Source organism: Schistocerca nitens, chromosome 2 (assembly GCF_023898315.1).
Source record: "Schistocerca nitens isolate TAMUIC-IGC-003100 chromosome 2, iqSchNite1.1, whole genome shotgun sequence".
In the NCBI taxonomy this organism is placed as follows: Eukaryota; Metazoa; Arthropoda; class Insecta; order Orthoptera; family Acrididae; genus Schistocerca; species Schistocerca nitens.
The window spans coordinates 866,323,408-866,341,007 of record NC_064615.1 but is presented as its reverse complement, the minus strand read 5'-3'; the positions used below and the strand labels follow the sequence as shown (position 1 = coordinate 866,341,007).

At 40.3% G+C, this 17,600-nt stretch overlaps 1 protein-coding gene across 1 annotated transcript in view; it reads right to left on the bottom strand.

Annotated features, from left to right (window-relative positions):
• The window catches only part of LOC126234678 (beta-galactoside alpha-2,6-sialyltransferase 2), an 85,069-nt gene extending 70,215 nt beyond the window's left edge, over positions 1 to 14,854 (bottom strand). Inside the window, exon 1 of the mRNA XM_049943417.1 lies at positions 13,806 to 14,854. Within this exon, the coding sequence (XP_049799374.1) occupies positions 13,806 to 14,619 (814 nt within the window). The 5' untranslated portion in view covers positions 14,620 to 14,854. The remainder of the gene's footprint in view (positions 1 to 13,805) is intronic.
• Between the last annotated feature and the right edge of the window lie 2,746 nt (positions 14,855 to 17,600).

Here is a 17,600-nt window from a genome sequence, read left to right as displayed (position 1 = left end):
GCCTGACATATTTCATTCATTTTTATATCACCCAGAAAGTCTCAGCAGACTTTACAGTGTGACACAGTAACTATCAGGCACAATCAAACAATGGAAACTTCAGGTTGGAATACCAACAATATTAGGAAAAGGATCGATTGCTAATCACTGTAAAGAGGACTCACTGAGTTGCAGACAGGCACAATGGAAAGATTGTTACACATTATAGCTTTCAGCCAAAGCCCTCTTCAGCAAAGAAAACACGTGCACATTCACACAAGTGAACATACCTGACAAACACATGACCACTACCTCCGGCAGCTGCAATCGCAGTTAAGTACAAACAGTCAATATTTCCAAGTTACTGAGTTGTCACTTAAATAGAACAGACAAATTGCACCTCTTAAGTGTACACCACTAGCTCTTTTGGAATTTTTTCCTGAATAAACTTTTCTCTTAATTACTAGCAACAGGGAGATTAAATTTATGTTCACAGTGCAAACATTAGGCAGTTGACAGTACTTACCTTTGTAACAAAATAACATCCCTATTTATTAAGATTAGCTCCATACTTAAACTACTGAACGTATTTAAGGTGTGTTCCTTGGTTTTTTTTTAAATTATTTTTGATTTTTTTGGCTTGGTGTATTGTAGGTAGAGTAGTAAAGTATGCGAATCCATGCGTATCATGTAAAATTCAATCCATTAGCTTTAATACTAAGACCACTTCCACATTATGTTTCTAACAATTATGTTGGTGGAACAAAACCACCAACAGGAAATGCCAAATTCAACATGTAATTACCTGAAAGTTTCACAAATTTCTCAAGTGTCAAATAAATGCAATGTATGTAAGACTGTCATCACTTAATAATATTGCAGATTGTGTATGTCATAACTGTATTTATACATACAATTTGAGCTCCATGATGAGAAATGGGCCTTTCAATCTGTTTGTAACATTTCACCTTCTAAGTATCCAAATTCCGTTTACTTGTGGTCATACTGATAGATTCTTCACCAACTTATTTGTTGTCTAGCCTGTAGGTGCGTGTAATGACCAAGTATTGAATATGCGAACTGTCTCTTTGTGCATTCGCCTATGGAGTTGAATTCTCAGCAAAGAAATAGCAAGCTTGTGGCTTGACAATACACAGTATTCATACAGACAAAATGTATCTGAACTACAGACTATTTTTTGTCTCTAAGGTAAGAACAACATAAGAACATACATAAAAATCATAAAACGCTATGACAGCTTGAAATAATGCACCACCAATTTTAGCAACCCTCATGACTGATACTCAAAGGTAACTGACAACTCTGCCATAACGATACTTATTTGCATGTGCATGGCACATCTTGACACTGCATTGCACTACACTGTGTAGTGCCCCCGGAATTTTACGAAAGTCTGGAGATACTTGTGTTCCAGCTGTTTCGAACACACGTTATTTTAAAGCAGGGTGTAAGGATGAGCATGGGATACTGCACCCATTTATTGTTTGTGCAGGCGAAACTGGAAGGCAGATAATTCGTCGGTGCCGGCAAGTGTTCAGCGCGACCTGCCAAGAATGAGCAAATACGGCCCGCAAGCTCCGTGGCCGGCTGCAAAGAGTAATGTAGCATTGTATTGTTAAAAAACATATGGAGACACTGGAAAAAGTGACTATTAGACGTTGAACTGCTGTTGAGAGTACATGGACTGGACATGGATAGTCAGCCACGATAAAAGCTTATGTATTAATTGTGTTCAAAAATGTGTAATTAACTGATTCTGGGTGCCCGGTAATGTGTGGGCTTATGTCGTAAAGTTAGGTGTTTTATTTTTTGTACAAAGTGGAAAGAAATATGTTCTGGTGCATTGAATGATATTCCAAGAGTAGCGTATTTTTTAAATAAGAAGAGAGAGAGCGTGAGAGTGAAAATTTCCCCTTCCTAGCAGTGAAATCTTCGGAGAAGCGTCCAGTACTAGCAGAAGACATCGGCGCTACAAGAAAGCAGAACCAGCATTCTTCAACAAGTAAGTCAATGAAAACACTTAAGCTGTATAGAGAGAGCTCAACATTACAGTGGGCCACCACAACTGCAAGAAAAACTACACCTCGGCTACTAATGAGCAGAGAACCATCTAGGTAGCATGCAAGAAAGTGCACTTGTTGTCCAGATCCCATTGTACTTGTCAACGGCAGTTCTGAAATAGTTGGTGATGGTGTTGATGTTAGTGCTGGTGATGGTGCTGGTGGGTGTGGTGGTGGGCTATTGGGTATTCAGTCATCACGTGGAACATATGCTGATTTTACTCTTTCTATGGAGACTGTAATAGGCTTGCCGTTCACCAATACCTTGAAGGTGCATTCCCTTGTTGCAACACACTGTGTGCAGGCAGTGTACGGTGGTTGCAGAAAAGGTCTGACACCATCTGTGCAGAGCACAGGTCCTGATGAACTTATATAACAGGCATGCCATGCCTTGAAGCTAGGTGTGGGTGAAGTCAGGTGACACATTCCCCCAGTCCAAGTTGCTATGATTGATATCAGGTAACTGCAATGGTTGTGCTTCTACAAACTCTCCAGGTAGGCACAGGGATTCGCTGTAAACAAGTTCTGCTGTTGAGATGTCTAAATTGGGTTTATTTGGCATCTGGAGGCCCAGTAATATCATTGGTAGTGCTTGCATTCAATCTGAAACTTGGCTCCTGATTGCCACTTTGAGTGAGTGGTGCCAGCACAGTTACTGCCCAGTTGGTAACTGGTGGTCCTATGGTGCACTGTGCCACAGAACTCTGTTAGTTAGGACAACATGTCCAACTCGAATTGGCAGACATAATCTGTCATTATGTACAGCCAGCAACCAAAGTGAAAAATCCAACTTGATGTGAAAGCAGATGCTAACATTTCTGCAGACATGTTACACAATTTGGTTGCTTCAGGCTAGGTGTAAAACAATCAGTCATAGTAAGGGTATATCATTATCCACTGGAAGAAGGTAGTGGACCCATGATGTTGACATGGACATGTGCAAATCGCGTTTTAGTTATGCATGTGCGTGACGGTCGATCTTGTTCCACTCATGGCAGTCTTTTTGTAGTCTTGGTTGCACAAAATGGTAGGAGACTGGGCAAACTGTTGACCTAACACCAGGATGACTTAAGTTGTGCAACCTGTTGTCGATGGGCTTGTGAAACACTACCAGCAATAAAGACCTTGGCTTTCCACTCAAGAGGTCACAGTATATTTTGGCTTTTGTACCAGACACATCAACTAACCCCAATTCTATGGCTGTCAACAGGTTGTTGAGATAGTTTTGAAGCTCTTGGTCAGATTTCTGTGCCTTGGAAAATCATATAAAATCTATAGTGCTTGAGCTGTTCAAAACACGAGACAGGCAATTGGCCACCACATTCTCAGTACCCGATACCTGCCTGAAGTCTGTGCTGAACTGTGCTATGAAAACGAGTTGATTATGATGGCGAAGTGAGCAATTGTTGATCTGCTGAAATGCATATATAAATGGCTTATGGTCTGTAAAAATCATGAAATTCCCTGCTTCCAGATGTAAGTGGAAGTATTTGTTGCCTTATATATTGCGAGGAATTTCCAATCATAAGTGCTCCACTTCTGCCATGATGATGACAGCTTATGGGAGTAGAAGGCCAGAGGTTGGCATGTGCCCTGATGGAACACTTGTAGAACAGCCCCAATTGCTACTTGACTGAAGTCAACTGCCTGTGCAAGGGGTGCTTTCGACGCTTCAAAAGCCATACTCATGGCATCAGTCCACTGAGTTAGGGAATTGGTCTGACAAGTTCTGTGGTAAAAGATTCTTGTAATGCCGCTGCTTGTGGCCAATGTCGTAACTCCTGAACATTATATGAGTTGTGATCTACAAAATGGCTTTCAGCTTTCCAGGCTAAGGAAGTGAGCCCTTGGACGAAATTTGGTGCTCTAAACAATCAATCTGTGGTTTAAAAAAAAAAAAAAACTTGGATGTGTTCAGTATCATGCCATATTTATTTAGCCACTCCAAGACCTCTTTCAGGTGTTGCTCATGTTTTTCCGAAGAGAAGATGAGAATGTCATCTAAGTACATGAAATAGAAGAATAGTCCTTGTGGTACTGCATCCATAAACTGCTGCCATGTTTGTGCGGCATTTTGCGAGCCGAATGTCATATACAGAATCTCAAACAACCAAATGGGGTGATGATTGCAGTTTCTGGAATGTCTTCTTCCACTATGGTTATCTGTGTATACAGCTTAACACAGTCTTGTACAATAAAAATTGTCATGCCACATAGTGTATAATAGTAATCATGCAGCAGAGGAACAGAATATCATTCTAGCACCAACTGCCCATTGACGACCAAGTAATCCCTGCATGGATTCCGTGCACCATCTTTCTTTGGCACCAGGGAGACGACCGTGGACTACTGAATGGGACTATAATCCCCTCTCTCTGCATGGCATTAAATTCTGCCTTTGCGATCACTAACCAATCTGTAGCCGGACTTTGTGGTCAACAGGAAACTACAAGGCTGTCTGTGATCTTATTATGATTTACAGTATCATGACATCCCTCTTCCAGTGCTCTTGGGGGTCATGTCAAGGCCAGGAACCACTGTAGAAGGCACATGTATTCCCCAACATCTGCCTGCACAACTTCGGCTGAGTGCACCACAGAGCAGCGACAGAAGCCAGAAGTCACCAGGCCAGTTACACTGACCACAAATTGCACATTTTCCATGTCCAGTAGCACACGGTATTACGCCAACAAATCAGCACCGAAGATGGGCTCAGAGACATCCATGATCATAAAATCCCTCATGAACAGACAGAGCAGCCCCAGGTCTAATTCCATACGCTGGTTGCCATAGATTAGTACTGCAGAGTTGTTCATGGCGGACAGACGGAACAAGGCTGCTGGTCTATGATAACATATCAGTCTCTGGGTCAAGATAGTAGTATCCATTATGGGTCTGATGTAGTATCCATTAAACATTTGTAGCCCAATTTCCAGTCACTAATACTGGAAAGACACGTGGCAATCAGAGGCAGTGCTTATGTCCGATCATCGCAGGCACTTTGGTACGTGCATGGCAATATGCACTTGTGTGCCTGGTCCCAAAATCTTCAGTGATACCAGTGAACAATGTTGTTCTTGTCTTGTTATTCAACGAGGTAGTGGAGGAATGACTTCTAGACCTCCTGCAGTACTGGTTTCTGTTGTCACTTCTGTCACACCAGGACAGCAATTCATCGATTCACTTGGTGAGGGCCTCGACCATAGCTGTTAGATTGTCCATAATCTGCTCATGTGAGCATGGTTTATGTTAGGCCATGAAACATCACAGCTGGTGCACCAGTCAGGGAAGAGAACATCATCAATGGTACTGGATTATTTGACTGTCAACACACTGTGACATACAGTGACTGATGCACCAATCGGGGCAGGAGCCGTAGCATCTGCTATCCTGTTGTCTAAGTTGGCCACCATATCCAAAGGAATCTCCACCTGCTATGCTATTATGGCAAGCAGCTGCTCCACAATGTGCGCAGCACGTTATCAGGTTCAGTTTAAGTGTCCAACTTGCTGCACAAATGCTGTAGCTATTGTGGAGATTTTTGGCCCCCAATACCCTCTTCTTTTGACACTTGCTGGATGCATTCCTCTTGTGAGGTGGAAACCTGTCGTATCAATTCTGAGTTAAGCTTTTCGTACTCATCACCTCCAAGGGGTGTGGTGATCACATCTTCCATTCCAGCAGTGTAACTGTTCTCCCGCTGACTAACAACCAATGCAAATTAAGTGGAGCCTGTCATAATACCCACACAGAGGAATCTGGCTTCCATTTGTGTGAACCATAGTGCCAGGTTGTTTGGCCAGAATGGGGGCAAATACATTGAAAATCTTTAAACTGACCAAATTATCGCCCCCAAGAAATCCATCATACCAGATCCAGCATAGTTGCACCTCTCTTGCATGCTAGATCATGTTGGAGTCACTACTGTGATCATACTGCTGGATTCGTCATATAGGCCTAGCCTCTAGGTGCATGAAATGACTTACGCCATATGTGAACTCTCTTTACTGAGTTTGCCAAAGGAGTTGAATTCTCTGCATAGAAATAGAAAGTTCATGCCTTGACGAGACACAGACTTCATATAGATAAAATGTATCTGAACTAAAAGCTATTTCTTGTTGGTAAGGTAAGAACACACATAAAAACCATAAAAATCTCTGAAGGAATAATTTACTGTTGACATCAGTGCATCTGGTAACTCATAAAGATAGCCAATTGACATCTACGTCGAACGATATTTATATATTTGTGTGCACATGATATTACTTGTCACAGTACTGCACTACACTACAAGAGAAACTGAAGCTAGGCTGCTCAACACAATTAGATTTGATACCATTTGATACCATTTGATACCCCCCCCCATGAACCATGGACCTTGCCGTTGGTGGGGAGGCTTGCGTGCCTCAGCGATACAGATGGCCATACCGTAGGTGCAACCACAACGGAGGGGTATCTGTTGAGAGGCCAGACAAACATGTGGTTCCTGAAGAGGGGCAGCAGCCTTTTCAGTAGTTGCAGGGGCAACAGTCTGGATGATTGACTGATCTGGCCTTGTAACATTAACCAAAACGGCCTTGCTGTGCTGGTACTGCGAACGGCTGAAAGCAAGGGGAAACTACAGCCGTAATTTTTCCCGAGGACATGCAGCTCTACTGTATGATTAAATGATGATGGCGTCCTCTTGGGTAAAATATTCCGGAGGTAAAATAGTCCCCCATTCGGATCTCCGGGCGGGGACTACTCAAGAGGACGTCGTTATCAGGAGAAAGAAAACTGGCGTTCTGCGGATCGGAGCGTGGAATGTCAGATCACTTAATCGGGCAGGTAGGTTAGAAAATTTGAAAAGAGAAATGGATAGGTTAAAGTTAGATATAGTGGGAATTAGTGAAGTTCGGTGGCAGGAGGAACAAGACTTTTGGTCAGGTGATTACAGGGTTATAAATACAAAATCAAATAGGGGTAATGCAGGAGTAGGTTTAATAATGAATAAAAAAATAGGAGTGCGGGTTAGCTACTACAAACAGCATAGTGAACGCATTATTGTGGCCAAGATAGACACAAAGCCCATGCCTACTACAGTAGTACAAGTTTATATGCCAACTAGCTCTGCAGATGATGAAGAAATAGATGAAATGTATGACGAGATAAAAGAAATTATTCAGGTAGTGAAAGGAGACGAAAATTTAATAGTCATGGGTGACTGGAATTCGTCAGTAGGAAAAGGGAGAGAAGGAAACATAGTAGGTGAATATGGATTGGGGGGAAGGAATGAAAGAGGAAGCCGCCTTGTAGAATTTTGCACAGAGCATAACTTAATCATAGCTAACACTTGGTTCAAGAATCATGAAAGGAGGCTGTATACATGGAAGAAGCCAGGAGATACTGACAGGTTTCAGATAGATTATATAATGGTAAGACAGAGATTTAGAAACCAGGTTTTAAATTGTAAGACATTTCCTGGGGCAGATGTGGATTCTGACCACAATCTATTGGTTATGAACTGCAGATTGAAACTGAAGAAACTGCAAAAAGGTGGGAATTTAAGGAGATGGGACCTGGATAAACTGAAAGAACCAGAGGTTGTAGAGAGTTTCAGGGAGAGCATAAGGGGACAATTGACAGGAATGGGGGAAAGAAATACAGTAGAAGAAGAATGGGTAGCTCTGAGGGATGAAGTGGTGAAGGCAGCAGACGATCAAGTAGGTAAAAAGACGAGGGCTAATAGAAATCCTTGGGTAACAGAAGAAATATTGAATTTAATTGATGAAAGGAGAAAATATAAAAATGCAGTAAATGAAGCAGGCAAAAAGGAATACAAACGTCTCAAAAATGAAATCGACAGGAAGTGCAAAATGGCTAAGCAGGGATGGCTAGAGGACAAATGTAAGGATGTAGAGGCTTGTCTCACTAGGGGTAAGGTAGATACTGCCTACAGGAAAATTAAAGAGACCTTTGGAGAGAAGAGAACCACTTGTATGAATATCAAGAGCTCAGATGGAAACCCAGTTCTAAGCAAAGAAGGGAAGGCAGAAAGGTGGAAGGAGTATATAGAGGGTTTATACAAGGGAGAGGTACTCGAGGACAATATTATGGAAATGGAAGAGGATGTAGATGAAGACGAAATGGGAGATAAGATACTGCGTGAAGAGTTTGACAGAGCACTGAAAGACCTGAGTCGAAACAAGGCCCCCGGAGTAGACAACATTCCACTAGAACTACTGATGGCCTCGGGAGAGCCAGTCATGACAAAACTCTACCATCTAGTGAGCACGATGTATGAGACAGGCGAAATACCCTCAGACTTCAAGAAGAATATAATAATTCCAATCCCAAAGAAAGCAGGTGTTGACAGATGTGAAAATTACCGAACTATCAGTTTAATAAGTCACAGCTGCAAAATACTAACGCGAATTCTTTACAGACGAATGGAAAAACTGGTAGAAGCCGACCTCGGGGAAGATCAGTTTGGATTCCGTAGAAATGTTGGAACACGTGAGGCAATACTGACCTTACGACTTATCTTGGAAGAAAGATTAAGAAAAGGCAAACCTACGTTTCTAGCATTTGTAGACTTAGAGAAAGCTTTTGACAATGTTGACTGGAATACTCTCTTTCAAATTCTGAAGGTGGCAGGGGTAAAATACAGGGAGCGAAAGGCTATTTACAATTTGTACAGAAACCAGATGGCAGTTATAAGAGTCGAGGGGCATGAAAGGGAAGCAGTGGTTGGGAAAGGAGTGAGACAGGGTTGTAGCCTCTCCCCGATGTTATTCAATCTGTATATTGAGCAAGCAGTAAAGGAAACAAAAGAAAAATTCGGAGTAGGTATTAAAATTCATGGAGAAGAAGTAAAAACTTTGAGGTTCGCCGATGACATTGTAATTCTGTCAGAGACAGCAAAGGACTTGGAAGAGCAGTTGAACGGAATGGATGGTGTCTTGAAAGGAGGATATAAGATGAACATCAACAAAAGCAAAACGAGGATAATGGAATGTAGTCAAATTAAGTCGGGTGATGCTGAGGGAATTAGATTAGGAAATGAGACACTTAAAGTAGTAAAGGAGTTTTGCTATTTAGGGAGTAAAATAACCGATGATGGTCGAAGTAGAGAGGATATAAAATGTAGACTGGCAATGGCAAGGAAAGCGTTTCTCAAGAAGAGAAATTTGTTAACATCGAGTATAGATTTAGGTGTCAGGAAGTCGTTTCTGAAAGTATTTGTATGGAGTGTAGCCATGTATGGAAGTGAAACATGGACGATAACTAGTTTGGACAAGAAGAGAATAGAAGCTTTCGAAATGTGGTGCTACAGAAGAATGCTGAAGTTAAGGTGGGTAGATCACGTAACTAATGAGGAGGCATTGAATAGGATTGGGGAGAAGAGAAGTTTGTGGCACAACTTGACTAAAAGAAGGGATCGGTTGGTAGGACATGTTTTGAGGCATCAAGGGATCACAAATTTAGCATTGGAGGGCAGCGTGGAGGGTAAAAATCGTAGAGGGAGACCAAGAGATCAATACACTAAGCAGATTCAGAAGGATGTAGGTTGCAGTAGGTACTGGGAGATGAAGAAGCTTGCACAGGATAGAGTAGCATGGAGAGCTGCATCAAACCAGTCTCAGGACTGAAGACCACAACAACAACAACCATAGTAGTATCTTGAAAATTTGTCTAGTATTTAATTAAAATTCAATCTAAAACTGAAGGGTTAGACCCATAATCTTAACATGTTGCACATCCAGTGAGAGTTCACAGATCTACAGAATACATTTACAAGTGTCCCACGATAATTACAGAGTGACAATGTTCCATATATTTCTTGGACATCACACAGAAAAAGAAAATGGTGAACGGAGAAGGTAAAAAGGAGAATGTAGTTTGTGTGCTCCTGCAAAACACTATGTAGCATATGTCAAAAAGTACATAATCTCTCAGTCACTGAAGTTATCAAGTGTGTAGAATTTTCCAATGCAAAATTGCTTTTTATTTTATCTGCCATTGCAACCTTCTGAAAAGGTCTCTGATTCACTAATTTACCCATGATGAAAATTTTGTAGGGTCACACACTGCAGTACACTAATCAATGACAATTCGGATGGGAATTCTCTAAGTCGTCTCTTGTGTAGGTAAGAATTCATGTGATGAAACATACTCCAACATTTGCCTTTTCTTTGAACAGATCAGATTTCCATGATTGTCCACAATTTAAAAAATAAAATAAAAAACAACAACTTAAACACACTACACTACACTATTTGTAATGATATACTCTTGACTAGTTAACAAAGCATTGAGTTACAATAGGTACTGCAACATGTGTAGGGCTAAAGCTCTTGGGTTTCCAGTCAGACTTCTTATCACCACTGCCACCATCTGGTGAAGTGTCAAAATGTTCCTGATGTCCCTATATTTATACTAGTGAGGCAGCTGCGTCTTCTGCCTGGGTGGATATTCTGTGGCTGGCATGTGGGAAGGGAACTGGGGACAAGGGGGAGGGGGAGAGATGGGGGGGAGGGGTCAGGGCAGAGTGTGCACTCGAATCTTGAATCTTTGCAAGGGCATTCTTGACCCATCTCATGACGCAGACTCTGCTTGTCACACTCTCTGTTACAGCTACTAACATGAGCTTTCATGCCTATTGGAAAGATTCTTTTGGACTCTTTATTTCTATTACAATGAATGTTGATGCCAACATCAGCTAAACACAGCTCTGTGTCTTGAAAAGCTGCAGGGCACACATCAGATCTATATATCTGGGATAGAGCACAGCCTAAATTAAGAACACTCATTTGACTTTGGAAACACAAAGTTACTGTGACCAACAAATGGTTACTGGAGAAGTATTACAAATAATACAAACAATGACACAAGAGAATCCTTTAAACAGGGACAAGAATTATCACCTGAATTCAGTGTAGAATACTTTGTTAGCAATTACACGCCCAGAGCACATCTGATAGTGGCCAGTATGCAAGATGACTCAAGACTGTCCATGCAGAGATTCAAGTGCAATGTCTTATCACTACTACTATGCTCCCCACTCACAAAAGAAGCAGACAGCTGGAATGGGCGACCACCCCCTGGTACAAATATAGGGACATCTCAATAGTTTGGCAGCAGATGAGTAAAGATAAGTTGTGTGTACGAAGAAATTATATACACCATAAGGATTTACTTTGCTCATAAAACAACATTAGAATCTGTAATTAGGGTTAAACCAGTTGCATTTATAGACTCATAAGTTTGTTCTTCTCATAGTGATTGCTATGAGAAATAATTTGTATTAAAATAATTATGTAGTAACTACAGTCAGATAAAGAAACAAAAACTGCCACTCCCCAGACAATAGCAACAAACAAAAACAAAACCTATTACTGACCATCAAAACTGAAAGTAAACAAAAGAAAAGGGGTTGCAGAATTAATTTCTCTTTTTCTACAATAAAATCACCCAGAAGCAGTTTCAAAAAATATGACCCTTAATCACTACTGCGTTTGTAGATGAAAATGAAGAGAGATGTCAATACTAATACATATGTGGTTATTTTGCACATCATTCCACAAATTTACAACTAAAAATTAGTCCAAACAAAATTAAAAGACCATCTAAAGAAATGCTTTCAGTTTGAATAATAAATGAAAAGCACTATATTGCTTATGTTCTACAGGATTAATTAACTGCATTAACTAGTTTTTTGGCTTAAAAGTCTTTAAAGTCTGACGAAGGCCTTGTACACTGAAAAACCAATTAATGCAATAAATTAAACCCACAGAACACAAGCAATATAGTGCTTTTCATTTATTATAATGTTGTTCTACTAAGAACCAATGGAAGAATCAGCTAACATACTATCAGTTTTACAGGTAACTATGCAATTAATCTATCATGTCACAGAACAGGGTACGAGATCGGACAGTTTGGTTATAACTACATACACATTTTGAACCAAAGCTAAATACCATATCCCTTTTCTGTTCACGTTGTCGCTGTGGAGAATTTTACTCCTTTTAAGATTCAATTATTTGTAAGGAATGTTACTAGTGAAACTTTAATCGCACTGTCTCTTCAATAAGGCTTCAGTCAGTACATTTACATTTTGTACACTCATACACAATGAAAATGTTTATTTCCAAAATTTAAATTACCCCATAAGGTATTTGTGAATGAAAGTAACCGAAGTATATGTTAACACACTCGTTTCTCGATTTCGATATTACTAATGACATGAAGAGCAGACCCTGCATTACTTTTTTTATGGAGTGCCAGACAGACTGATACAGAAACAGAGAGATATAATGTAACTGAATAGATAAAAAATCTACTCACCAAGCAGCAGTAGAACATGCACATAAAAAAAAGGTTATCATTATGCAATGTTTCATAGCCTGTGGCTTCTTCTTCTGGCAGGTTTAATGGGGAAGGAAGAAGAGTGAAGGAAAAGAACTGGAGAGGTCTAGAAAACGGGGTAGATTTTGGAAAAGTCATTCAGAACCATGTGTCGGAGGTGTTGACAGGTTGAGAAGGACAGAGCTTTTTTTATGTACGTGTTCTGCTGTCACTTGGTGAGCAGCTTTTTTATCTATTCAGTTACATTACATTGTCAAAAATTGATTGTTTTCATTGGGGGGAGGGGGGGGGGAGGGGGGGAGAGAGAGAGAGAGAGAGAGAGAGAGAGAGAGAGAGAGAGAGAGAGAGAGAGAGAGAGAGAGATATGTGAAATTGTAGTAATATTGTAATACATTCTCCTGCATTTCATGTTGTCCCTGACGACATAAAATGGTTTGCCCTTCAACACAATTAATTACTACACATTACCATGATCACATTTTATACAAGAATGACTCAGAAAACCAATAACCAAATAACTAATAGTTCTCAGTTCCTGAAGAAGAATAAACTGATCCAGGATCGAGTATTTCCATTGTAATGACTCATTTACAGACAGCAATGGATCTGATTTTAAATGAAAGAAAATATTCATGGATAAGATACAACAAATGTAGACAATGAAACATAAATCCATCATTTGTAGTATCCCACAGGGAACCAGGAAGTGAAGCAGTTGTCAATATGGAAGTTTCTTTGAAACCACAATGATTTACAGGGCATTATCCTGTTAGACGTAATGTCTCACTTTTTACTAGGACAGATATTGGCTCATTCAGATATATATTGGGATAACTACACATAAACTATATACTAATAATAGTGCACAAACTTACATTAATATCTGGTATTTTCACCACACAGTTAAATTTTTAGTCCCAAAATATGGAGGATCTGGCACTCCTATTAATATGAGTACCATACTGCCATAGAATACACACATTGCCAGCAACACAATGAAAGAAGTCAATATGATTTCTAACAATGCTAAAACACTGCCTTGACTGTCAAGTTTCATATTGGACAGGAAAAGGGCTATACACATTAACCATGTCACATTATAAATTCAATCTACAATGTAATCAAATCACGTGGTATTTCAAGAGTACACTCTTCTACATCATATCCTACAGAACTAGGCACTTCATTCACATTGTGCTTATGCTGTTCCTCGACACAAAAAATATATATGATACAAAGCATATTTAATGTGCCAAATCTACAAAGCACTAGTCGAACTCTAATGAAGTACTGTCTGCCAGGGGAATTGATTGAAGATGCATGAAACTAAATCTACAACTAATACAACATTTACCAGATCCATGCAGAGGAATATAATTTGCCTGATAGTCTCACCTATAAAGTTACCAAGTCCTGATCCATCTAAAGAGCCAGCATTAGTAACAATTGCACATGTGTTGAAATGCTTGCCTGGTTTTCCTAAAAGAGGTTCATCTGGAAACTGCTTACTAAGACCAAGTGTTGAAAAGGGTTCATCATTCTCTGAAAGAGTTCGGATTTTTACCTTTTTCTGCAGCTCACAAACTAATTCGTGAACACTTTTGCCTTGGTATGACCCTCTTGGGCCAGCATATTGAACATTGTAAGGGTTATTACCATCTCCACGAGCTTTAAAAACGCTACTCTCTTCCAACAAAACTCGACGCAGTTGAACTACGAGTTGACTTTTATATGTGGCAACCCTTGCTGAGAGTTTGTCATTTACCAACGGTAAGTCTGATGAAGCAAGGCATTCTGAAGAGTCACCGCTGCACCTAGGTCCTTGGCTCTCTACGTCTGTGTCCATACCTCGGAGTTTAGGAAACCGAGGTTGACTGTATTTTTTAATGACTGTAGTCGACGTTTTATTTGATCTGCTTCTTAGGTGGTGTCTTGGAGAACTCTTATTTGTTACATAATTTTTGACAGTTTGATTCTCTCGGTTAGAGCTGACTCCCATTGAAATAGTTTCTGACGAACCGTGATAATAAAAATAGATCTGACCATTACTGCTATAAATGTTGTGATTATTGTTAATAATACCAGCTAACTGATTATGCTGTCTTTCCACATATTGCCAGTATTGTGACCACAATAAATAAATATAGCCACACATTCCTATAAAAACTAAATTTATAAATATCCACACAGATACAGCAATCGCTCTCATACTGCGAATTTGACGAGTACTAGTCTTGCTTAAAATTATATACACATTTTATAATCAACAGCAGTGCGGTACTGTGGCGTAAACTTGCCGCACAGCTTTAATTAAAAAGAACCTAAAGCAAATAAATTTGTTATAAAAATGACACAGCCTAAATACTGCGGAAGACAAAACAACAATGCCTATTACATGTGATTCTAATGCCAACAACGACATTAACAAAACACTACATCCCATTAGCAGACAAATTCAATTTTTGACAGCACATGAAGCTTAAGATCTTTGGTCTCAAAGATATTCCACTAACGTAACAAAAACAATCGAACTCAGAAGTCTTGTATACGGGGAGCTTGTAAGATGGTTGCTTGTATATCATAACGCATTCCAATAAAATCCGACAAACAAGACTATAAAAATGAATTTCTTAGAATTATACATGTTGATTCACGTATCTTTCAAAACTTTGTTAATTTTGTCGATTTACGGCGAGAAACTTCTATTTTGTTCATGTATAGGCAGGCAGTTTTCGAATATAATAGTTGTGCATAGATTGCAACTATAATATGAATATATAAATTCAACAAACATCCCGAAGTGAACCTTGTCGCTTTTCTTAAATATGGCAACCCTGATGCGGACTTTGAATGAATACGAACAGATGCATAAAGAAAAGCGCTGCGCGACGCGCTTTCGTGATAGGTTTGTTTAAAGTTCGCTGCACTGATTCAAATTACGGATTGTTAATTTTTTTATGTTTGCCATAATATTTTAGCAGTACAAATTATGAAAAATGCGGCATGAAGAAATTTTTTTCGGCAGCATTCGATCGCATTTGTTACCGATCTATACAATACTGTCTGAATAAGAAAATTATCGGCAGTTCACTGTTGATGTCATTAAAGATGCTTCTGTGAATAATGTAATAAAAGTTCCACTAATAGCCTATAGCCAATGTATTTAAGACAAGTAGCAGATCCGTATACAAATCGAACACAACCACGAGCACAGTGTTTAATTACGCATCTACTTTCGATAGGCTTCTAGAATAGCACGATATTGTACATTCCCGATTTTGTGGTATGCAAATTTTTGTGCTTTCTCGTCTTAGTGATACTACTTTGTACGACAGTTAAGGTCGGTCCACAAGGAACTATTTGCCTGATTATGACACAAATCGCCGCAAATCTGCTGCTTCGTCATGTGTCGGTGTAGTAAAGAATTTCAGTGTAGTAAAGAATTTCAGCAGCCAGTGTCCTGCGTAGCTGGGTGGGCCGGCACGGTAGCTCAGCGTGTTCGGTCAGAGGGTTTAGCTACCCTCTGTAACAAAAAAACTGAGTAACCGGAGCAACGAACAACCCGAACGAGTGTCATCGGACGTCCGCCACGAACAAATTCAACGAACAAAGTAGAACAAAATAAAAAAAAAAGAGGTGGTAACGTTCTCGCCTCCGATGCAAGCTGGACCGGGTTCGATTCCTGGCCGGGCTGGAGATTTTCTCCGCTCGGGTACTGAGTGTTCAGTTGTCCTCCTCATCAATTCATCCTGGTTACCAGCGCGCAAGTCGTCTAATGTGGCGTCGAATGAAATAAGACCTGCACTTGGAGGCCGAACTTCAGCGAATAGAGGCCTCCCGGCTAACGATGCCATACGCTCATTTCCTTTTCAGTGGCAAATGGTAAACAGCTCACTACAGCTGTAGATTTTAATTTCCGTTTTCCTGTTTGCTGTTGGGTCAACTGCTCTTCTCTATCAAAGAATTTTAAGTAGCTGTGAAAAGCCGATAGCTGCAATGCTTGCTCTTATTTTTCCGCAAACGTGATTGGCTCACATGTTTTTCAATAAATTCAGAATGAAGTCTTTACAGCAAAGATGCGTATCAGTCATTTTAGAATTTCATGTGCACGCATAGCCGAGAAAACAGATTGAACACACAGCTGACTCAAACACGTTTCGCGCCATATTTGCATGGATTTCCAGCCCACATGTAACAATTTGTCTGCGCAGATGTTACTGGTGTCCTTACATTTGAGCTGTTGTGCTCTACTTCGACTCCAATTTCCACATTTGTACACTTCTTACATCTGCGCAATTTCTACTCCACGTGATTTGTGTCTGGGCATATGTGATGTGCGCACACAGATGGCAGCAAGTTGGCCGGCGTTAACTTGTATTTGAGATTACGTGATAATAGGCCCTGACTGGCCGATGGACGCTTCTTATTTAAGTCAACTTTGCTAGGCAGTGCACTCTTCCGAGTTACATCAGCAGTCGGCGTTAACGCTATGAAAGAGCGTGCTGCCTAGCATAGTTGATAATGTAATTTATATTGCGAAATGACAACCTAACAAATTCATGGTTTTATTTGACGTTAATAATTTTATATTCGCCTAGTATAAAGCTTAATTGCTTTTGAGAACCTGATGATGGTCTGCCGAGCGAAACTAGCGGTTAAATAAAGAAGTTTATCAGCAGCTCGAAGCGGTAATCGTGACGTTTCTCCAATATCTATGAGCTGTGGAGCATCACCTCCTGAAAAGACACAAAAGCACTTCCCGACCTTCCAGGGAAATGTGATAGTACCTCAGTTGTTAAAGTTATATTGTTTGTCTGGCGTGTAGAATTTACTGATTTTGCCCTGATACGTGTCTTCGTCCATCAGGAGTATAATCAAACAAAGAGGGCACCAATGTCTATCAAATTTTCACTAAAAGTTGCGCTCTTCAGCAAAAATAGAAAGATTAATGGGTCACACCCGGAGTTTCAAATGGCTCTGAGCACTATGGGACTTAACTTCTCAGGTCATCAGTCCCCTAGAAGTTAGAACTACGTAAACCTAACTAACCTAAGGACATCACACATATCCATGCCCGAGGCAGGATTCGAACCTGCGACCGTAGCGGTCGCGCGGTTCCAGATGTAGCGCCTAGAACCGCTCGGCCACAACGGCCGCTGCACCCGGAGTCATATTGTATAAAAATCTTGG